The 25,042-nt window shown below is 33.8% G+C and overlaps 1 protein-coding gene across 3 annotated transcripts; it reads right to left on the bottom strand.

The window, feature by feature from the left end:
• Positions 1-5,665: 5,665 nt before the first annotated feature.
• Positions 5,666-24,799, bottom strand: LOC128011064 (calcium/calmodulin-dependent protein kinase type 1D-like). 3 transcript variants are annotated; one of them, XM_052593115.1, is made up of 13 exons: positions 24,665-24,799; positions 19,205-19,316; positions 14,078-14,203; positions 13,000-13,074; positions 12,762-12,900; positions 12,527-12,650; positions 11,432-11,507; positions 11,051-11,163; positions 10,877-10,955; positions 9,710-9,797; positions 8,016-8,353; positions 6,606-6,704; positions 5,666-6,507 (listed from the first exon to the last, which is right to left on the bottom strand). In XM_052593115.1, exons 2-12 carry the CDS (start codon positions 19,288-19,290, stop codon positions 6,638-6,640), a joined length of 1,311 nt encoding a protein of 436 aa, XP_052449075.1. In that variant the 5' UTR covers positions 19,291-19,316; positions 24,665-24,799; the 3' UTR covers positions 5,666-6,507; positions 6,606-6,637. The 3 variants fall into 3 exon arrangements, with proteins under 3 accessions (XP_052449075.1, XP_052449073.1, XP_052449074.1); XM_052593113.1 differs by lacking the exon at positions 24,665-24,799 and adding an exon at positions 24,363-24,553; XM_052593114.1 differs by lacking the exon at positions 24,665-24,799 and adding an exon at positions 19,407-19,596.
• Between the last annotated feature and the right edge of the window lie 243 nt (positions 24,800-25,042).

The raw sequence follows: 25,042 nt of genomic DNA on the forward strand, positions 1-25,042 counted from the left end.
AAATAAAAGACACACGACCTCAAGTAGTCATTAAAAGTTTAAAACATGAAAGTTTCTCCTACAATTATTATTATGTTTAGAAATATCAACGTAAATTAATTCTAGATCCATATAGGATCATCTTTAAACAACTTCTAAGGGTATCTAAAAAAACTTTAACCTAAATAAATATATATATATATATATATATATATATATATATATATATATATATATATATATATATATATATATATATATATATATATATATATATTTATGTATATATATATATATATATATATATATATATATATATATATATATATATACATAAATTCGACAATAATATATGTATATATATATATATATATATATATATATTAATATCAATCTTTTTTAAACTAATAAATTTGTGTAGATAATATAAAGAATAAAAACTTTTTTTCTCACACAAAGAATGTGAACCACTAGTTAATTTCTGAATCTTAGTCCAGCTATAATTCGTTTTTTTTAAACTTCTGTCTTTCCTACTCAGATGAGAAACTGTTTTTCTTTTTTTCAGCTTATTTGTAATGTACGTTAATCACCAGCACTTCACGATTATTATATGTTTATTTTAAAAAAGAAAAATAAATAGAGAACATTTCATTTATTAGATTTGTCTTTATGTAAAAATATATAATAAGAACAATCAATTCCACATAAGCACAAATGAGAAAAGACTCTGAATATATGACATGAATGTGAATCATAATATCATCTACAACGGAGTGACCGAGATTGAGCAAACATGTATTTATTTTATGGCAGTGAAAGAGAGCACACTCTACACATGACTTTTATACATCCTTTATAAATAGTTATCTCCTGATAAAAAAAATCATTACACCATCTAAACAGACATACGTCACAGTCGTAATCTATCAAGTCGTTATTTCCCTCTCCCTGCTGCTCTGCAGCTCTCAGTACAGTAACCGTGTTCCTCAGTGCACAAGTACAATGTCATTTTGGCTCAACTTTCTTCACGTAGCATTAACAGCAGCAGGGCATGAGTCTTATGAAGCGTGAGCTCTGAAACTCATCCGCCTCTGTCTGTTCGCCGACAGTTCCTTAGCCTTGGCCTCCATCACCTCATCCATCTCATCATCTTCAGGGATGCTGGTTTGTGGCTCCTGGATCAGCTCCTTCACCGGTGTGACCTCCCGCACCATCAGCATCTCAAAGTCAGGCTCCTCGTGGTCAGGGAACAGAGAAGAGGCCGCCTGGACCACGCCACTCAATATTCCCAGGATGGCGAACGTGCCGCCCACTAGATAGACCTTCAGAGAGCCCTTGGAGGGACCCGCACTCAGCATTTCCTTAACAAAAGGGATGAGCTCATGCATAGTGTCCATTATAGTCTGTGAAAGAAAAACAAAATCAAAGGTCAGGATATGAAAACATGACAGTTAAATAAATTATTGTAGCAAACAGTGCTGATAATCCTAAAAATCATAAAAACAACATATAATGCAGTTCATAAATCGCTTTAGTTTCATATTTCATTGGGATATTTAATACACTTTTTTATTTATTATGCATGATAAGATCAAGCTGAGATAAACACCAGGGTTGTTATAGTTAACTAAAACTTATTTCAGATCATTTCCAAAACAACATTTCTTAGTTTAACGTAGTTGAACTTGATCCAGTAGTAAAATGATTCAAACTAAACCCAAAATAAGATTATATTTAAATATTACATATAATCTAAAATTCTATCACTAATATTTTTTAAGCATATATAAAAAGAACAAAATCACTGCAACATTTTCTAAATCCTGAACTAAAATGAAAAAAATGACAACAGAAAATATAAAAACTGATTTAAAACATTGAGGAAAAACTATACTAAAATAACACTGGTTAATGCTGTTATGTAAAAGGTTATTAATTTAACAAGATGTTTATTACATGATTATTTTAATAAAAACTATGAAATGTGAGTTATGACTTGTTCTTTTTCACTCCAAAACGTGTAAAATACATTTACTGTATCAGGTTTTTTACTGTAAAATACTGCATAAAAAGTCCCTTCAGTCTATCAGTTTTTTTTTTTTACCATGTATAATAACTGAAACTAAATAAATAAATAACTGGGTAATAGTCTCTTACAGTTTAAATTAAAATAACTTTTAAAGTGTATGTTAAAATCTTACAGCATCCAAGCAGAAAAATTAAAAATGATAAGCAAAACATTTACTCACTTGTAAAACACTGGAGAACCTGCTCAGATGATAAGTCCTTGTTAAGGTTTATCCTCAGAGCTTCCTTTGCTGGGTGCATGCTGGAGGTACAGATGCTCTTAAAGCCAGCGGTCGCCTGTGGACGCCCACTTCACATTAATATTCATGAGGCTGGAAAGGAGATGCAACTTTTGTCCAAGTTGCTTCATGTGAGCGGTGAATGACTGCAGGGCTGCTGGGGAAACCTGTCTGCCAAATTTCACAAAGACAGCGATCCCATAGGCGTAAGATCTCTTTAACATCTCCAATATTTCTCCTAGACAGAAAATAGGTTACTTTAAGATCCAATGGAGATTTGAGCTTGAGTCTCCTGCTTCTCAAACTTGTCTCCTGAGACAAAAACTCTAGCAATCTCACAGTGGTCTCCTTTAAAGCTTATGAAGAGATTTCAACATCATCACACACTGTGCTCAGATATTTCTCCTTAGATAGAGACTCTGGATCTCTCACATTCGTCTCATCAAAAGTTTAGAAGCAATCCCAACAATATCACACACTGTGCTCGCATTTGTGTATTTATCATAAAAACCTTTCGTAGGGGTATAATGCTGTATTTATACTATATTGTTTATTTTTCAGAAGCCAGTGATTTTGCTTTAAGAAAGTTCTAGAAAAGTATTATTATTACAATGAACTGCAATTGTAAATGTAATCAATTAAAATATAATTAAATTTTATGTTAAATGTATTTTAATATTTGTTTTATTTGAAATATTTGTTTTATCTTTATTTTAAATTTGTTTTATCTTTATTTGAATGCTATTAATGTATAATCCTGTATTTACGCCATTTTAACTCTTTTAAATGTTTCATTAAAAACATTTTATTTTGATAACATTTCAAAAGAATAAAATTTTATATAAAATATGTTTCAAAATGTGTTTTATTCTTATGATTTATTCTTATATTTATTTTCCATTTTATTTGTCATTTTTATGTTTAGCACAAATTAAAACGGACATTAAGACTGCAGTGGTGTAATGCTGTATTATTTACTGAACTCTTTGTGCAAAATTATGATCAGTTCAAAAGCTAAATATGCCCTTATTGCCAAAATGATATTGGTCAATGTGTTTGCATTAGGAAGGTTCTTAAAGTACTTCAAAATAAACACAAATGTCTTTCAAATATAAAATGGAATGAAATAACGTTATCCTAAACTTTTACATTTGTACATACTATGAACATTAAAGTCATGCAATTATGAGTTTTCTTTGTTATGACAGTATATGACTTTTGCAATTTGTGCCAATATGAATCATTTAGGTTACTGCAATAGCGTTTGCTCTAAAATCAGGTTTTATTATTTCAGAGTCAGTGATTTGGCATTAAAATGCTTGTAAACAACAAACATGCTGACCTTTCACTTTCAGTAACATCTCTTTTAAATGCAGTAAAACTGATCATCGCTGTGCCTCATTGCGTATGAGGTGAGAGGGCATGCTGGGTAACGGGACTCACTGTAGACATGCTCTTGCCCCGTTTGGCTCTGATATGTGCCATGCTCTCTTCCCCAGATGCACAGACAGTGTTGGGAAAGCAGGTTTAACACGCGCAGCCCGTGCTGAGCAGCAGACGTGACGGTTCACACTGTACATAGGAAGAAACTCATCTGAGATCACAATGTTCTCCTGTTACTGATGAGAGTGTTTTAGTAGTTTGAGATTTAAATACAAAGTGTGAAGCTAAACATATAAGGGTCAGAAATTATTTTATTTTTTATTTTTTTGAAATTGATAAACTACTTTTATTCAGGAAGGATGCATTATATTGATCCAAAGGGACAGTAAAGTATTTTACAATGTTACAAAATATTTCTGTTTCAGTTTCTGTTTTCATCAAGAAAGAAATATCACAGTTTCCACAAAAATATGAAACTGTTTTCAACATTGATAATAATCAGAAATGTTTCTTGAGCAGCAAATCAGCAAATGATTTCTGAAGGATCATGTGACACAGAAGACTGGAGTAATGAAGCTGAAAATTCAGGATTTTATTTGACAATTTCTATCAAATTAATTATTTGACAGGGACAACAGACAGTCAGAAAACTGCCCAGAGCTAAATTTCTTCTGCTTTCCCTGAGCAGGAAACAATGCAGGAATAAATTACCTTTTACACTACATTCAAATAGAACGTGTTATTTTAAGTTGTAATAACATTTCCCAATATTACTGTATTTTTTATCAAATATTTGCAGCCTTAATGAGAGACTTCTCTCATTAAAAATCTTACTGATCCCTTATTTTATTGATTGATTTATTGATTGATTTTTATATAGAAGTCATTTTTGATTTTGTTTTTTGGCCAAGTGTATCCTGAATTTTGCCCAGAATTTTCTCTAATCTCTAATCCTATATTCAACATACTCAAATTATTCAAATTAACACACATTTAAAGTGATATATACACATTTAACATATGCAACAAATTAACAAAAAAGTATTAAAAATTAAAGATAAAAATATACTTAAATAAAACAAATTAAAGATCTTTAAAAATATTTTTTTAATTGCCTATTTTCGTAAGTACAGGGTAAAATCAATACAATATAGGTGTGGAAACGAATCATTAAACGTTTGAAGGGAGATTAAGAATTAAGACACACTAGATGTCAGAAATCGGATCAATTTTCATATTGGAAAATAAAACAATTCGACGATTAAATGAAAAGAAAAAGTATATTTTCATGCCATTAACCAAAAAATAGGATTAGGGCCAAGCAATAATAATAATAATAATAATAATAATAATAATAATAATCTTGAGATTAAAGTTGTTAAATTAAAAAATAAAATAAAATTTCAAGAAAAAAGTTAAGATAAAATGTTAAGATTAAATTCATTACATTTTGAGAATAAAGTCGTTATGTTAAAAAAAAAGTAGAAATAGAATGTTTGAGAATGAACTCATTAAATTACGAGATAAAAAGATGATAAATTCAGAGAAAAAAAAGTTGCGATAAAATGATGAGAATAAACATTAAATGAAAAGAAAAAGTCATTCAATTTAGAGGAAAAAATTTGTTAAATGTAGAGAAAAAAAGTCAAAAATTGTTTACATGTAATAATATCATTACATTACGAGAAAAAAACTCAAGAATTAAATATCAAGAAAAAATCTGAGAATGAACACACTTAATTACACACAGTTATTATGTTCACATATAGCCTACAGTTCTGACTGATTTAGGATGAAATAAAGTAATATTTTCCTACATTCTCTTCTGAGTAACGTTACTCAAACAAATCCAAAGAAGACATCTTTATGGCAGAAAGAAAGGACACTTACAATTGAGATTGGGTCAACAATTGAAAAGATCTGACCAAAATGTCTGTGTGGGAACATTGCCAAAACAACTGAAGGACATCCTCCTCAGAAGAGTGACAAAAACAAAGTGATGTGCGAGGGTTTATTGGTAAAAAATATTGCACAAAGAATAAACAGGTAGCCTACACAAACATAAACCTTTTCTGTAGTTTAGAAGACACTTAATTATAATCTCTTACAAGATAATTAATCACATTTTACAGTATTACTAACAGTAAAGTTCATGTCTGTCAGGAACAGTAGTGTATAATATATTGCACAAAACAAGAGCTAGGCTTACTATGGTGGCGGGAAAAGGCGTTAAATAATTTTTACCTGTTTTATTATAACAAAAAATATATAATGGATTAACATACAATAACAATTTCTGCATTAGAAAAATAAACATTCACTCTAGTTAAATTACCAAAAACAAACAAACAAACTATTGGATAAATAAAGAAAAGCTGGAATCTTTAATTAATTACGGCTTACAGTGAGATTTGCACACGTGAATAACTACAGTACACATTACTGCACATTACACACTAGCCATAGATCACATGGTATATGTACAAAACTCCCAATACTCCTTACACAAGTGTCCAGAAACACGGACCCCTGCTCCAAATGTGTTAATACAGAGAGATTAATTGACCTTGATCATGTAAATCCGTTTTTCAAGGAAAAATACAAAGTCTGAGTTCAGCACCTAACATGTAATCATTTCTGCTTGTACAGGGATACTGTGTCATTGTCGAGTGTGCGATTTGTGCTCTGTGTGTGTGTGTGTGTTTGCTGGTTTGGAGGTACTCCCCTAAACTTCAGTATTTCAGAACAGTGCGGGCCGGTGGCCAACACTCTTGAGCGGGACAGAGCAACAGGACATGCTCACAGAAAGCAGCCAGTGGTTGAGTGGAAGGTCACAGACCTGGTGCAAGGATGAGAAATAAGAGCATTTAGCATTTTCATGTCAGTATACATTTATAACATGTAGTGAAAAATTTAAGCAGACGTATTTATATTTACCTTTCAAAATCATGCAATGCCGAAGCAGCCAATCACATGACAGAGCAAACGCCAGTCTGCAGGGTCTGTCCGTTACGACTGGAGCTCCTCTTTGTGTACCTGAAGAATTTGAAGTAGTTAATTAGAGCATGTAAGGAAAGAAAACATATACTTGGTTGATAAAATCAAATAATGTCCCACATTTTTCTTGTTTTACTTAAAAATATGCAGATTAGGGAAGTAAAATAGGCTGTGTTAAAGTTTCGAATTAGTTTTTTTTGTATTTTCAGTTTTTATTTTAATTTAGTATAAGTTTTAGTGATGTCAGATATTATTAATATAATATATTAAGCTTATTTAGCTTTAATTTCTTTTAATTTCAGTTTTAGTTTTAGCAATTTTGGTACTTAACCTTAAAAAAACTTAGATGGAAATCGGAAGTATCACCAACTAAGGCAGGTGAAATACCTTTAAAATTCATCTCATATTTTTAATTCATTAATAATGAATTTAATTTGTTATTTTAATTACCTAAAACAATTTGGAAAAGTTTGTTTCAGTTAACAGTAACAACACTGAAAATAGTTTTTTTATGTTTTATTTTATTTTTTTTATTTTAAGAAAAGCATCTCAAGCACAGTACAAGTATCAGAATGCTGCATAGTGAAATAAAGGGGGAAAAAAAGCAAAGATTAAGCAAGCATAATAAATACTCACATACAGATGTACATATAATGACAATTACATATGCATATACATATAGACAATTAAATAAAGCAACAAAAAAGGGGGAGGGGTTATCCAGAGCTTGTCTCTTTAAAATAATCTAAGAAAGGGCTCCAAGATTTCAGAAAAACTTCAGGTTTCATTGTAAATTCAAATTTAATCTTTTCACGTGTAAAGGCAAAAAGTAGGTCAAAAACCCAGAAAATAGGTTTTAAATAGCACATTAACGGTCAACTTTATTTTTGGTAAACTAAAACACTCACGATGTACAGTAATAATGTTGCACCAAAAACATCACCATTTTCAACCTTCTCTCTGACTAGTCATTCTGCTACTGTCCCTTTAAGATGTAAATCACCTCTATCATGATTGGCTAGCCTTCTCGAATGGCATTTTAAGTTTCTGGAAACTGTTCTCAGCTGGTCTCCTAGAGTGGTTAGACTGGTCTGTTGGCTAGTTTTACGATCTTGACCAGATTGAAAGACCAAGTTTAAACCAACTTTGGCTGTTTTAATTATTTTCTTTGTTTTTGTTTTTCAGAAAGTATGTACCGTAAATGTAGAAGGTCATATTTCAATGCTGCTTATATAAGATTAGTGGCTTGTGAAAAACAAATTTTTTACAGCTTACTTATCTAACTTGGAGTTAAAGTTCAAATTTTCAAACAAAGGTGATGTTTTCCATAATTTGCACACAAATGCATACCCATTTAGGTCCGCTGGCTGCGAGTGATACACATGTTTGCTCTTCTCTGTAACGGTGAGGGTCCCGACATGGGTGGTCTCGCTGTGACTGACCCGGACTGGATGATACTGACTCTTTGACTCGGTGGAGCCGGAGGGCACACTCATCTGATTGCTGGGAGCGTTGCTGCTTGGTTCGGGGGTCTCTGTGAACAGCTTCTTGCGGCTGGATTCAGGTGTGGATGTTGCGATGACCTTGATCTCAGGCACAGGCGTCTGTTTCAGACGGAGACAGGTCTCCGAGTGGGCCTGCTGCAGTTTCTTCATGTGGTGAATGGCCACTGTAGCGTTGAAGGCTTGCTGGAGTGAAGAGATCATGATTTCAGACAGTCAGTAGAGCGCAGAAAACATCTAAACAAGCTCACTGTTTCAGTTTAGCACCTAATCTTCACCTTGAGTGAACCATGAAGTCAAATTAAAAACTATCAATGCATTTTAATGGTGCACAAAAAGTGAAATGTTTGGCCATGCAAGCAAAGTATGCAAATTTCACTGTTTGAATACCTACTTTTGCCCTATAACCTGCAGTACACAAACAGAGCTTACTGCACTGTCTTTCATAATGCAGTGCAATTAAATTAAATTAAAGAAGTGATTTTTTTATTTTCCCGTGCTCATAAACCATTCAGTATATGCTACACAGTATACACTTAGTAGTGTGCTAATAATTGATCCGTTCCAAAGATATTGGCTATTAAAAGTATTTATAAATGCTATGCAATACATGCAGCTGTTCAGATATTTTAGAAATGTAATGTTTTTGAAAAAATTATCTTATGCTCATGATAGGTGCCTTTATATGAAAAAAAAAAAAAGAATATTGTGAAATATTATTTAAAAAAATGTTTATATGAATATAAATGTAATTTATTTCTTTGATGCAAAGCTGAATTTTCAACTTCAGTCTTCAGTGTCACATGATCCTTCAGAAATCATTCTAATATACTGATTTACTGCACAAGAAAACATTTTTTTTTTTACTATTTTTTGAGAAACTGATACTATTTTTATTCAGAATTTTTGATGAATAGATAGAATAAATGTCTTTACTCACTTTTGATCAACTTAATTCAGGTTTGCAGCACAAAAATATTAAAAAGGTAATGTACACAGTCAACTATTTTTTAATTGCATGTGAAAGACAAAGCAAAATTTAAGAGTGTGCTTTTATTGTCACTTAACCTCCTCAGGTTGCATGTTTCATTAAAAAAGCAGCATGTCTGAAATAAAAATGGTCATCTTGTAGTAGTACACGTTCAAACTGAGTGTGTTGCATTGCATTGTGGGATGCAGACTGACTGATGTGCAACATCACAAGTTCTCATTCTCTGGAAAAATGTCAGCGTTTGAGTTAATTTCCTCTCAACATGATATCCACCACAAGAAGGAGACCCATTTTTATGTCAAATAGATCTGGCAGCCGACTGATTGCTTTAGAACTGCTTTAAAAGTCTCACAGTATAAATCATATTGCTGAAACTAGTCTGTTCCAGATATTCACACAGATGGAGCAATTATAGGCAAGACGGGTGACCAAATCAGCCGCTCGTATTTAAAGCTGACCTGTGTAATCAGTCCAGAGATCATCAGAAAAAGCCAGCTAAGACTAAACCACAGGAGACACAGTCTAACCCGAGTTATGAAACATGACCTTACCTTCCACTTGGACTTGGCAAAGTTCTTCTGGATCTGCTCGCTGACGGAGTGGTAGATGTCCTGACTCCGAGCCGTCTTTCCTATAATCCTGCAGGACAAAGCTGGATTTAAAAGCAGAGCTGGTGGAAAACAGAAGGATTTGCTTTCCTTTTTTAAACAATCCCTAAGACAGAAATAAGTTTAGTTTGAGCTTTACAATTCTTGACTGTGGTAAACTTTGTTTTTTTCTTCTTCAGAGCAATGAGATTAAATAAAGAGAAAGCAGAGACTTTTGTTTAAGTCTGAGAAGAAAAAAAAGGCCTACATAACCTCACATGCATCTCATCTAAAGTTTCAGAAGAGATCTCAACATTGTCTCAGACTCAGCGTCTCTCATTAAATTAAGACTGAATTATGAGTGTTATTTTAATATCAATTTATATCATTATAGTATTAATATCACATAAGCTTTTATTTGTTTAATATTTAATTTTAATTAAAGTTTTAGTCATTTGTTTATTTTATTATTGTTTATATATATTTCTGTTTAGCTTTATTTTTATTTCAACTTTAGTAAATTTAGCACTAGGAACTTATTTTATTTTAGTTAGTTGCAAATTTTTATCTTATATTAATTTTTAATTTTATTTCTGCTTTATTTCAATTACCAAAACATTTTTTATTTATAATTTTAAGTTTAAACAATATTTTCATCAAAAATTGTATTAACTTTTTTCGCTTCATTTAAATTACTGAAAATAATTTCTACAAATTTCTACAAGCTTTTTTAAAAATCTAATATTTACATTTTTTTTAGCTTCATTTCAATCACAATTTTTTTTATAATTAATTTTTTTAAGCTTCATTCTTTCCATTTCATAGTTTTTATTGTATTTTATTTCTGCTTCATTCATTGCAATTACCAAACATTATTTTTTAAATATTTTTTTTATCTAATATTCGTATTTTATTTTATTTCTGCTTAATTTTATGTTAAATAGTTTTAGTTAGCAATAATGACACTGCAAATGAGCTGCGCTACTATGCATGATTTAAATATACTCTTACTCTGTGTCAAAAATGTCTCATAATTTGTTTTGTGTTTCTGACATGTCTGATACATAAATGAAACATAACTAAAGCTCAAAAGCTCACAAAATTCAGTAAATCTGTCCTGCGGTCACTCACCAGGGGTGTCTGAGAGCCTGTTCTGTGTCATAACGCATCTTAGGATTCTTCTGCATCATGTTGCGGATGAAGTCCTTTGCTAGAGAGATGATAAATATACATGAGGTTAAAGGCTTCTAGTTACAGGTGTGTTTTAGCATGTGTTTGAGATGATTTAGCAGTAGGGAAGTATACCAGACTCCGAGATATCATCCCAGAAGGGCGAGTCGAACTCATACTGCGCCTTCATGATTTTAGAAAACAGACGAGTCTCGGTTTCTTCATAGAAAGGAGGATAGCCACAGAGACTGTAAAGATAAAGCAAAGTACATTAATGCAAACTTCCAGCAGGGGGCGCAGTGTCTCTCAGAGCCCTGCATCGTTTGCTGTGTGTGGAGTTCAACAGCACAGCTACCCTGATTTAACACAAGCTTTAGGTTTCTAAATTAAGAACTAGCATCCGTTTATCACTCGCTGTAAACAGCAGTGTTGTTTAAAGTCCAACTCACTTGTGGAGCAAATATAGGACAAAAATCTTTTTCTTAGAAATGACATCCCTACTAGGAAGGGACTTACAGGATGTAGGTGATGACTCCAATAGACCAGCAGTCAACGGCTTTGCTGTAAGGTTTCTGGGCCAATACTTCAGGGGCTGTGAGGAAATACAGATTATTAGAAACAACATGGTTTGAAATAAACCTTGCTCACTGACTTAAACGTGCTTGGATTTATTGTGCAAGATCATCAGTGCATGTTATAAAAAAAAATAAAAAATAAAAAAAATCATTGTTGTTAATAATAAAACTATTAAAAATATTTTACTGAAGTAAAGATGAAAAATATATATATATATATATATATATATATATATACACACACACACACATACACACACACACACACACACACACACATATACATATATATATATATATATATATATATATATATATATATATATATATATATATATATATATACTAAATTTACTCAAACTAAAACTGGAATAAAATAAAGCTAAACAGAAATATTTTGAAAGAACTTAATATTTCTAAAGCAAACTAAAATAATAATGGAACATATAAAAATAAATGCATATTGATATATTAATAAATACTAGAATAAATAAATACTAATAACAGTAACCTGTAAATATAATACAAAATAACACTTTTTTAAATAATTTTTCCATCAAATACCTACAATTGTAACTAAAAGTAAAATAAAAAATATTCAAATGAAAGTATATTAATATAAATGAATATTACTAAATAATATAACAGTTTATTAATGATATCAGATAAACACCCGTCTTCATAATTTTCAATAAAAATGGCTACAATTTGAACTGATCTTAGAATAAAGATTATAAAAATTATAAAATTAAAGCATTAAAATATGCTTAAATACTTAATACTGTATGTTTTTATAATCGATTATCCTAATATATTCTCTTCCTCTGTCTTTTCTGCTGATGCAACCAGCACAGCTTTGTACAATAATATTAACAAACACCATTCCAGCACATGTCACTTTACACAAGGTAAATATTTAGTGACATTTCAATCAAAATGTAGCTGTGTATGCGACCTTTCAGATTTACAGATGTGTCTCTTTTGCTCTGACATTCACTGTCTGTTTAAAAGCCCATTTATTTGACATCATTCCTACCGACATATCCTGGAGTCCCGCAGGCCGTGGACATGATGCCCTTCTCCTCCATCTTAGACAGGCCAAAATCACTGACCATGATCTTGGAGCTTTCATCAGGGCTGTAGTAGAGCAGATTCTCTGGCTGTAAAGGCAATGTTTGGTGGGTTTAAGTCGGCATCTGTTGATATCATCCATGTCTATCTACATCATACTGTTGTATGCATATGTTTGTGTGAATGCGGCGTGCCTGTACCTTAAGGTCGCGGTGGACAATGCCGTTTTTGTGCAGGTAGCTGACCGCCTCCAGCACCTGTCTGATGACCAGACTAGCATCGGCCTCTGAATACATGCCCCGGTCCAGGATCCGGTCGAACAGTTCACCACCCGAAACACTGATGGGATACGAGCAATGTAAAAACATGCTATAAAGACACATGAGGTTTACAGTATCAGGGGTTTCAGTGGGTGTTAATACAAACAGAGGTGCTTACAGCTGCATGACCAGGTAGTAATGCGTCCGACTTTCATAGAAATCCTCCAAGCAAACCACATTGTCATGTTTGATCCTTGATATGATGACAACAGATTCATACGTTAATATTGGATCCATTATGTTGTACATGCATTTTCTTTAAATGTCTTTAAATTAAATTTCATTCTCAGTCTCGGTTTCCTTCCAAACTGTAATTCCCATTTCAGTTTTTAATGTGTGGTACCTTTCACAACAGCTATAGTGTTTAAAGCTTAAAGAAACAGTTCACCCCAAAATGAAAATTTGCTTAAAATGCACTCACTCTCAGGCCATCCAAGATGTAGAGGAGTTTGTTTCTTAACAGGAACAGATTTTGTAAACAAATGTTGCATTATCTACATTTTGCTCGTCAGTGGATCCACTGCAGTGAATGGGTGCCGTCAGATTGAGAGTCTAAACAGCTGATCAAAACATCACAGTAATCCACAAGTTATCCACACCACTGCAGTCCATCAGTTAATGTCTTGTAAAGTGAAAAGCTGCCTGTTTGTAAGAAACAAAACCATCATTAAGATGTTGACTTTTTCACTGGAGAAAGCATTATTATGGATAGAGCCCTTTTTGGCCAGAAGTAACAGTTTGAATTTAAAAACATCTTAATTATGGTTTTGTTTCTTACAAACATGCATACTGTCTCTTCACAAGACAATATCTGATGGATTGGAGTCATGTAGATTACTTGTGGATTATTGGGATGTTTTTATCAGCTGTTTGGACTCCCATTCTGACGGCACCCATTCACTGTAGAGGTGAGCAAAATGTAGATAATGCTACATTTTTTCCAAATCTGTTCCTGTTAAGAAACAGGAACTCCTGTGATTGCATTTTAACTCATTCTGACGGCACCCATTCACTGCAGATGGTGAGCAAGTGAAATAAGGGTAAATTTTATCTCAATCTGTTCTGATAAAGAAACAAACTCATCTACATCTCAGATCGTTTGCGGGGTGCGTAAACCTTCAGCAAATTCACATTTTCTACTCCTTTAAGATTATTACATCACAGACACAGCTAGTGTTGGTTTAATTCAGTCTTACTTTCTCAACACAGCGATTTCATTCTCCAGGTTGACATCCCTTTTGTTTTTCTTCTTCACACACTTCAGTGCAAAAAGCTTCCCTGTTTTTCTCTCCTTCACCATGAAGACCTCTGAGAACGCTCCCCTGGAGAAAGCAGAGACAGAACGACGAGATAAGGTCAAATGTGCAATTACCTGGGATGATGTTTTTCTCCATGGATCTGAGAGAGAGCGTGATCCTGGTTAGTGTGATGCCAGTGTGGCACTTCCCCCTGAGAGCAAAGCAGGTTTTAATGAAGGTGAGGATGTGACCTTTAAAACCCTGCCGTGATCTCTCAGCGCTGCACTGAAACATGCCCGTTTAATAACAGCATGTGAAACTGGGCAGGGCCCGGGGAAGATCTGGGATGAAGTAATGTGTGAAGCAATTACTATTAGTGCAATACATTTGGTCAGATAAACAATACAAATACAAATCCTGTAGATATGAGGGTGAACACTTTTGAATTAGGACATCTATCTATCTATCTATCTATCTATCTATCTATCTATCTATCTATCTATCTTTCTATCTATCTATCTATCCATCCATCCATCCATCCATCCATCCATCCATCCATCCATCCATCCATCTAAGGATCATTTTTTATTTACTAAAAATACTAGTACTTAGTATTTAATATAATTCAGTAGAATTAATTGTTTAATTCTTAAGTAGTGTTATTAATTTATTTTCAGTATTCAGTTTTAGCTTTAGTTCAGTTGTAGTTTTTTGTGTGTTTTTTTCCCCAGTACTTTCAGGACTTGAACTGATAAGAAAAAAGAAAATCCTAGAAATTAATCAGAGGACAATAACAAATACTGAGGAAAAACGGATTCTGAAAAAAATAAAAAATAAAAATAATAATATTATATATATATATATATATATATATATATATATATATATATATATAAATATATATATAACTAATACAACTAATTTTGTAAATGGGTCATTAGCTCTTAGCTATTGGTTTTAGGAAAGGGGCTTTTTCTTCTCTCGATGCGATCCTCAGCTTTAACCTGGAATAGCTGTCATGGGATAAAGATTACATGTGAAATCCCTTCCGCAATGGAAACAGTAATGACTTCTGTTTCCAGGTGCAATGATAAACACAGGTCAGCTGGCACTGTAAGGCCTCGGATGGAAAGAGGCTAGGTTACAGTACAATTAGCCTGGGACTGAGTCTTATCTAGGCTATAAAGAACGCTTGCTGAGATGACATGTGCTATCACTGGTTTACCTGCTGCAAGTCTGCATATCAGTCAGGTAATACTCTTATCAGTGTTTAATAGCTAAACTTTTCCAATCTGTATTTTAAACCATGAAAATCATATTTTCAAACAGCATCTTTGTATTCACTATCACTTAAAAAGATCAAAGAACATAACTAAAATAGAAATGCATAAGATATAACTTCTCAGACCATATATAAAAAAATACTAAGGGAATATATCCTGAAAAGAATAGCATATTTTGAGTGTAAATCATACTATTTTATTATTATTATTATTTTATTATATAACTGCTACTATTTTCATAACATGAAATTAATATAAAGACAATCTTTAAAAAATAATAGTGTAATTTGCATGCAAATCTCACTAAATGTATTATTTTGTGTATGTAATGACATTTGCTACTTAAATAATATTTATATATTTATTATTTAAAATAATATGAAGATTAAATGATTAAAAACAATGCAATTTGAGTGTAAATCTTACTAAATGTGTTATTTTTAACTGTAGAAAATATTTTAATAACCTTTACTGCTTCAAATAAATATTAAAAGAGTATATCTTTAGAGTAACTTTAGTGTACATCTCACTAAATCTATTATTTTCAACTGTATAATTTTATTTCATTTGCTACTTAGAATTTAAGCAGTTATTGAAGTATATTTTTTTATAACACTGAATTCATAATGGTTTGGACTCCTGGTTGACATCACACCAGTTACAAAAGAAGTGCAACATCACACATGGCTTCCAACAATCAATCTCAGCCTCCTACACACACGCGAAGCGGCACGAAACAACCGTGTCCCTGACACCGCCAGCATCTAACACATATTCCCACAACACCCATTTTTCTGCACTGAATGCAAAAGCTCAGAGATGCGTGTTTAACTTCACCCGCGGTCAGGAGTGAATAATCCTTTAGAAAGTCCTCAGTTCATTAACTACTGTGGATTTTAATGAAAAGCATTAATAAAAACTAAATTCAGCTCAAACTGAAGGTTAGCGCACAGAATGTGCCCAAAGGCAAAGAAAACTGCCAATGAAATACATAAAAACACTTTTTTTTCTTTCATCACACAATCACTCGCACCTTCATATAAGCCAATTTTAGATGCTGTCCGTCATCCAGATGAGTGTTAAGTCCAATAGAAGTCTGCTGAGGGATTGTGGGAGTTAAATTCAGGTTGTTTTTGTCAGTTGAAAGCACCGTGATCAACTCCCATGGCCCATAATGCCCCACTGCTGCCACTAACACCCACAGGCAAGGGCAGGTTATAACAGAGCTCTCTAGACACACTAGTTTATGCCTGAAACTAGAAAATGATGTCGCTTTAGGACCTGGGAGAATTGTAAACTCAGGTTTTGGTTTTTAATTCCCACCTCACATTTGAGGACAAGGTGCATGTGGTCGCAAAACACAACAGCAAAATTCTCACAAAATAAAAAAATAAATAATAATAATAGAAATAATAAAAACAATAAATACAGAAGGCAAATGTAAAAACAATTAAGTAAAAAAGAAACAATTAAGCATTATATGCTAATTAATGCAAGACACTATAGACAATAACTTTTTTTTTTTTTTTGGAACTGGCCATTTTTTTTGGCTTTTTTGGATTAGTGTGAACAAAACATGCAAAATAGACTTTTAAGTGTTTATTTTATTGCACTATATCTATTTAATTTATATCTTTAAAGGTCATTTTCTCAAAATTAGTTTTTTTTTTCAAGTATTTTTTATACATCTAAAAAAATCAATATTTCTAACTATTTACTGTATTTTCTGATTTATGGAGTGACGAAAATAAAATAAAATCCCCTTTGTAACTTATTTTTGGAGGCTGTTAATAAAGCAAAGATTATTGGAGGACATTTGACAAGAAATTCAGTATTTCACAATGTTTCATGTTCAATTCTGTGTGCTACTTGCCATTTCTTTGTAAATATTTAAGTAAAAATGTCCTTTTACATCCAAAAAATGTATGCAAATTGGCAAATATTTATTAGGATAATAATTAGATATTTAGACTTGTTTACAAATAACATTTCTCAAAAAAACGTTATTCATGTAATCAATCAAGTAGTAAAGTATAGTCATATTTATTAGTTACTTTCGTGTCCTATTCATTTGGGGTCCTTTGTCTTATTTCAGGAAAATAATCGAGTATAATAACTTACATATACAAAAAATAAATCAGTATCAAAGCAATAGACCGTCGTAGGCCATGTCCAGTAGATTACCACAAATCTGTCTCTATCCCGTTAGCCCTTCCCTGACACCTGTGATCCCTGTTCTTGTCTGCCAAAGTGATTAACACACTCCTGTCTGGAGGTGTCTTAACCTGTGCTTTACCCTTGATTCACCTACAGAGGTGACCTGAATACTACACTCTCAGAAAAAAAGGTACAAAAGCTGTCATTGTGGTGGGATCTTTTCAAAAGGTACAACTTTGTACCCAAAGGGTCCATATTAGTACCTAAAAGGTACAGTTTTGAAAAGGTACTACCGCAGTCACTGACTTCCAATCCCACAGTAGCTGATCATTTAGTCATGAATGGAGATAAAGGTTTCTGACGCTTGTGCTGATCTCACAGTGTCTGTCTTCAGGGACGGGACGTTTTTCTGCTTTGTGATCGCTCTACAGTCAGCAAAGACCATGCACAGCCGCTCATGTCTGCTGTGCTCACTGTACAGTCAGCTTTCTGTGTCGCGATGACATCACAACTGATTCAGGACAGCATGGCTTACCGTCTGAGACCCATTAAGTTGCTCAGATGGGATAATGGATTTGAGATTACACATTTAAACAGCTCATTCACAGTCTAAATCATAATTCATGTAACATTTTCAGAATATTTCTCCCATCTGCGTCCATTTGGCTGGTCAAGTCCCGCCTCCAAACTTATGCAATTGTTTGAGCTTGTGTTAAAATGATCAATGTTTCATTACAGACCAACAGTGATACACTTTTCAATGGAGTCAGCCTCCAAAAGGTTTACGTGGCAATGCGTATTAAACTTAGATAAAATAAATATTCAAAAAGTCACATGCATTTTATTCAGTCAACTATTTCCTTTATCAGATTGCTTTATCAAATCACAACACAAGACTGAAAATGTTAAGACACAGTTAAAGGTGAATGCTCATGAGCTTTTTCTGAATGAACTGCTAATGCCAAAGACTTATAAAGCACTAAAAGCCAGTGTAAATCCGGTAAAGTTGGGTAAACAGGCATTTATGGGGTCAATCCTTTACCGGCTGGGTGAGCAAAAACAGCTTTCTTGGAAATGTCTCTTACACGCTTAACAGAACATTTTTATTTATTTATTATTAGTTAAATTTTTGAGAAACAAAATTGTGCAATAAAAAACTTTTCAGTATACTTTTTATCACTTTAAATTATTGTATGTATTTATTTATTATGGTAAGTACATTTAAGCAACACTAAAAAAACTATGTAGAACTCAAAAGAATATTTGTCAAAGTTGTAAATAAAACAGATCATTGGTGTATGTCGTACAAAATAATTCAGTCTTTAAAATTTCACATTAATTTCAATCTGTTACTTGCTGTTTCTTTGTAATTGTAAAATTTACTAGCAAATCCTAATAAAAAATTATATTTTGACTCAGAGATTGCTAGTAAATTTCACAAATAATTACAAAGAACATTTTAATATATTTATATTTGTTTTCAGTGTACATTGTTAAAGTAAAATTGTACCTGTGACATAAATTCCATGAGGATATTTTTACTTCATAAAAACGAAAGCTTACACTATTAAGCTGAGAAACTTATGTTAATAAACCGTTCCCAGTTTTTAAAATGAATAAGAAGAAGAATAAATTGTGTACTTACGATCCTAGCACCTCCATGAATTCAAACACATCCTGGATGTTATCCGTGCTCTTTTTCCAACCGTAGTCGCCCTCCTTTCGGCCCATTTCTGCGTGAGCTTCTACAGGGATTTCTGGAAAAGAAAAAAAAAAGACCATAAAAGATTTAAAAAAGTGATCTGTTCGGATAAAACAAGTAATAAATCAAATCTTTATGAATATACCTTTATTTGCAGCCAAAACAATCCCAAATATCCCAGGAGCCATGAGGCCTGGCCTCTAATATATATATCAAATTAAATTTTAAAAATCAAGATGAAACTCAAGATCAAAGCTTCTTTGCATCCTTTAGAATGCAGCTCGGTCTCTCTGGCGAAGTCTCATGTTCATTATCAGCTATCTTGATTGGATGTGTGTTCATCTATCAGCCTGTTTTAGTGTGTCACTGACCTCTAAAGCCCTGTTAAAAATTCCAGAGCTTCTCATTGGCTGTCCTACATGGCTTTAAGGCAGGTTTTGGCTGGTCAATGCACAGACTCATATATGTGCGTCTTAATGCTGGAGTTTAGGTGACTTTTATGATTGATGCATGGCATATTTGTAAAGGAAATATCTCTGATTCTATTCTAACTAGAATATCTATTTTGCAGGTGGATTTTGTCCTTTGCATGTCCACACCTTATATAAAAGTGTCCAAAAGCATCATTGATTGAATGCATTTGATAATGTCATCTTGTGAAAATTACAAAAGTCTTGCTTCTTGCATCAGATCAAGGCTACATCTCAATGCTAGTTTTACTTGATCTTAGTGCTGCGTTCGACACCATAGATCATGACATACTCATAGATCGATTACAAAACTATGCAGGTATTCAAGGGCAGGCTGTAAGATGGTTTAGATCCTACCTGTCCGATCGTTACCACTTTGTTTATTTAAATGGGGAGTCATCTCATTTATCACCAGTAAAATATGGAGTGCCACAAGGATCTGTCCTAGGTCATATGCTTTTTTCAATATACATGTTGCACCTTGGTAATATTATTAGAAAATACGGGATTAGTTTCCACTGTTGTGCTGAAGATACTCAGCTATATATCTCAACGAGACCAGAAGAAACTACTAAATTATCTAAGCTAACAGAGTGTGTTTTTTTCATGTAAAAGACTGGATGACCAATAATTTTCTCCTGTTAAATTCGGAAAAGACAGAGATATTACTTCCCATATTACAAAAACAGCATTCTTCCATCTTAGAAACATTGCCAAGCTACGAAACATGTTACCTGTTTCTGATGCAGAAAAGCTAGTTCATGCATTCATGACCTCTAGACTGGACTATTGTAATGCACTTCTAGGTGGTTGTCCTTCTTCGTCAATAAACAAGCTACAGGTAGTCCAAAATGCAGCAGCTAGAGTCCTTACCAGGTCAAGAAAATATGATCATATTACCCCAATTTTACAGTCTCTGCACTGGCTACCTATAAAGTTCCATATCAGTTACAAATTATCATTACTTACCTGTAAGGCCCTAAATGGTTTAGCTCCTGCGTACCTAACTAGCCTTCTACCACGCTACAACCCATCACACACCCTAATGTCACAAAACACTGGACTTTTGGTAGTATCTAAGATAGCAAAGTCCACTAAAAGGAGGTAAAGCTTTTTCGCATTTGGCTCCCAAACTCTGGAATAGCCTTCCTGATAATGTTCATGGTTCAGACACACTCTCTGATTAAATCTAGATTAAAAACACATCTCTTTCACAAAGCATTCAAATAATGCATCTCATAATTTTGGACTGCGGTTATATCTGATCAAATGTGCATTAGTATTCTTTAGCTTGGGTTAAACTAATTAATTTTACTTGGTTGGAACAGCAGCTACGCTAATTATGTCTCTATTTGTTTCTCTGTTTTGCCATGGGAATTATATCCAGTGGAAACTAAGATTTACACAAGCACCAATCTGGATCCAGAACACCAGAAAAGAGGTGACACCCACCCCTCAGAGGATCTAAGATGATGCTAACCCTGAAACAACATAGAGAACTACCACATTCTGCCTTAAGTGTGATTTTAACAATCCATCAACTGCACAGAAAGACAGCACAAATTGGCAGCATGGGAAGCTGGAATGGGTGACTGGTTATTTTTCACCATGTTTACTGTGTTTACTTTGAGGTTTCTTCAAAGGAGTTCAGTTATAAATACAGATTTGTCTTCCAACATAAAAGACTTCTCTGGGATTAACAGTACTGAGTTCTAGTAACTCTGGCTTTCACTTATATAACAGATTAAAGAATCTGATCTTCGAGTCAACCTTAAACAATTCACTACCTACGTTCAGAAGGTCAACTGCATTTTATAACTTCAAAAGCCCAAAATATCATCAGTTTGCCACTAAACGTGTCACTGAGTACCCCAAGGTGGAGAAAACACTTTGGAATGGAGTATTTTGCAGACTATTAGTAGACCACTAATAGACTTAAAAAACAAATTGGGTAACCTAAAGAGAAAAGGAACATCCAATTAGGAGGGATGAATGAACTACAGCTCTCAAAGAACATAAGCACTCGGGCGAACTCACATAGTTGCATGCAGCCAGTTTCATCACTGTAATAAACAACATCTTTGCAGAATTATGATAGAGGCTGGTCAAAAACAAACAAATAAATAAATAAAAATTAGATAAACAGATAAACAAACATACATTACAATGACAATATGTTATGAAATTCATAAAAATATTAAATAAAAAATACAAATATATTAATAATTTAAATAAAAATTAATTGAAAATAGTTTTAAAAGAAGATATTTTTTTCCATATTCAAAAATAATAACATTTTTTTTTTCAAAAGGTTCAAAACAAACAGAACTCCCATTCCATTATACTCACGATTTCATAAATTATTTACAATATTTCACAGAAACTTCTAACCTTGACAAACCTGTAATCTTCAACATATGATTGGATTACTTAGCCTACAGAACCCTTTCCTACATTACTATCCCATTCAAATTACTAACATTAACAGGACATAAAAATCAACATCTTTCCCTTTGTTTTGTCTGTCTTAAATTCTAATATTAAAATGAATATTGTAATGCACAACATATTGTTAGTTATGACAACAAACTGTTAGAAGAAAGGGATCATTGGGGTTCTATATAGAACCATAGGGTTCTTTACTCAACTCCAAAGAACCTTTTATGCTAAAAAGGTTCTATAATGACAAGAAAGAACCCTTTTGGCTCAAAGGGTTCATATCTTGAATTTTGTGATCATTCACATGCATTCATAAATGCATTTGAATACACCGAATAATGCAGTGAAAGAACGCACTCAAATGCACATGCGCACTAGTATGACTTCATCATGTAACTTTACATTAGCCTAGATGCGTAAACTTTTTAGGCACGATTTGTTTAGTTTTTTTAGGCACATCATTAAAACAAAAAATACGAGTTCACATTTCACACCTAAACAAGCGTGGAAAGCGTAATTATAACTAGTTAGTTAATTAGTTAAAAATGCCTATTCACATACAGCTATGATTCGCGAACCCCAAACTGACTCAAATGATTCCCTAAACCGCTATGAACTCCCGAACTGATTCAAATGATTTGCGATCCCCAAACTGACCCAAATGATTCGCGAACCCGCTACGAACTCCCGAGCTGATTCAAATGATTCGCGATCCTCAAACTGACTCAAATGATTCGCGATCCCACTAAGAACTCCCGAACTGACTCAAATGATTCGCGAACCCGCTACGAACTCCCGAGCTGATTCAAATGATTCGTGATCCTCAAACTGACTCAAATGATTCGCGATCCCGCTAAGAACTCCCAAACTGACTCAAATGATTCCCTAAACCGCTATGAACTCCCGAACTGATTCAAATGATTTGCGATCCCCAAACTGACTCAAATGATTCGCGATCCCGCTAAGAACTCCCAAACTGACTCAAATGATTCGCGATCCCGCTCCAACTCCCAAACTGGATTCAGATGACTCAAATGATTCGCGATCCCGCTATGAACTCCCGAACTGACTCAAATGATTCGCCATCCCGCTCCAACCCCTAAACTGGATTCAGATGACTCAAGTGATTCGCGATCCCACTACGAACTCCCGAAATTATTCAAATGATTTGCGATACCCAAATTGACTCAAATGATTCGCGATCCCGCTACGAACTCCCGAACTGACTCAAATGATGTGCGATCCCAATACACATAATGCTATAAAAGTGTGCACATCTAGAGAAATAAACAGCAGATGTTCATGTTAACAACTTCTTTAACTTGAGCAAACGCTAATAGCTACACATACATTTGTTAATAAAGTAAATAAAACGAAAACATTAATGTTTTAATGCTACTGAATAAAAATGCTACTGCTACTGGATCAGTCAGCTGCGTCTGGGGCCGATGACATCACTTCCATGGACGCATGTTGTACACGCCCCCGTCCATTGACTCCGCCCCCACGTCAGAAAAGTGAAGCGCAAAGGAAAAATGGCATCGCAAGCTCAAACTAGACTGACACGCAAAATAAAAGCAGCGTTGCAAATAAATTAATAGATATGACCATGGAAAATATGTATTGCAAAATCATTGCTTTCGCGCTGTTTAATTTGTTTTGCAATTCTTAATTTTTGTTTGCAAAAAGCAAATGTATTTTCCTCAATACTTTAAATAAAATGTTTTAAATTTGTTTTTGTTTTTATTGTTTTTGTATATTTTAAACAAGGTAAATCTTTCTGATTTATTAAAATAAAAAGTCACATACATGGATTTTTCCCCACTCACCCTAGAACCACCCCTGGTTACAGCACTGCACTTGCAGTCTCTCTTTACTCAAATAAAAAGAACATCTACATGGCTTTGTCTTAAGATGCAGCCCCTTTAATATCCAGTGCGTCTGACTAACTCATATATCGCATACACACATAAACATGCAGTTCAGCACGGATCATTCAATCATGCAGCGCATGTCCCGGTGCGAGATGCCCCATAGCTACACCTCAGTGACGACGGGATCTAGTCTGTTCATCCACAAACCAGCGTGCACCTTTAATGTGCAGGTGATGCATTAATTAATTAATCATCATTCACGACGTGCATTCTGATGCATGTGGGATTATTTTACAAACAGCCAGTTTTTGACCTTACCTTCAGGTCTGTAACAACTCCAGCACGATCTCTGTCTCTTGCAGAAATGATCAAGGCTCAAGCAAGGACAGCAATGACAAAGAATGACATGCGAGGAGAAAGGATGCTGCGCAGATCTCAACGATACAGACATTTGCAACGCGTCCGAAATGCAATTATGCACATTCCTGTGCAATTAATGCAGTGTGATCGGAATGCAAAAATCGTTCATATGCAGAGTGCATTTTACATGCAAACCACTCACGGTCATCAATCCGAGAAAAGTTGATTTCTTCGGGTCAGCGTCCCGTCCTTTGACTTACCTAGAGACAAGTGCGCAAAAGATGCCCGGCTCTGACTCTCCTAAAGCCCGCTGCAGTCTGGACAGATTAAGCTCGTCGAGAGGCGCAAAAACAACCAACAGGTTGGAGATTACACGAGCTGTCAATGAAGGAGGAGCGACCAGCGAGGCGGATTCTCAAGGTCTCTTCTAAATGACTGTCTGCACGTGATGTCATCTTACAAAATGAAGAAAGAAGAAAAAAAAACACCTTACTGTAAAAGCTGTGGTTGCCAGCACCTTGCAATAAAAACTAGTTTGCAGCATTTTAGGTTTAACTCTCGTTACACTGAACGGTAAAAACTTCTGGTCTATATTTAATTCATTAATCCATGCCATCTGAAATCTGTTTACGTTACTT

The sequence above is a fragment of the Carassius gibelio genome, chromosome B23 (assembly GCF_023724105.1).
Source record: "Carassius gibelio isolate Cgi1373 ecotype wild population from Czech Republic chromosome B23, carGib1.2-hapl.c, whole genome shotgun sequence".
Taxonomy (NCBI): Eukaryota; Metazoa; Chordata; class Actinopteri; order Cypriniformes; family Cyprinidae; genus Carassius; species Carassius gibelio.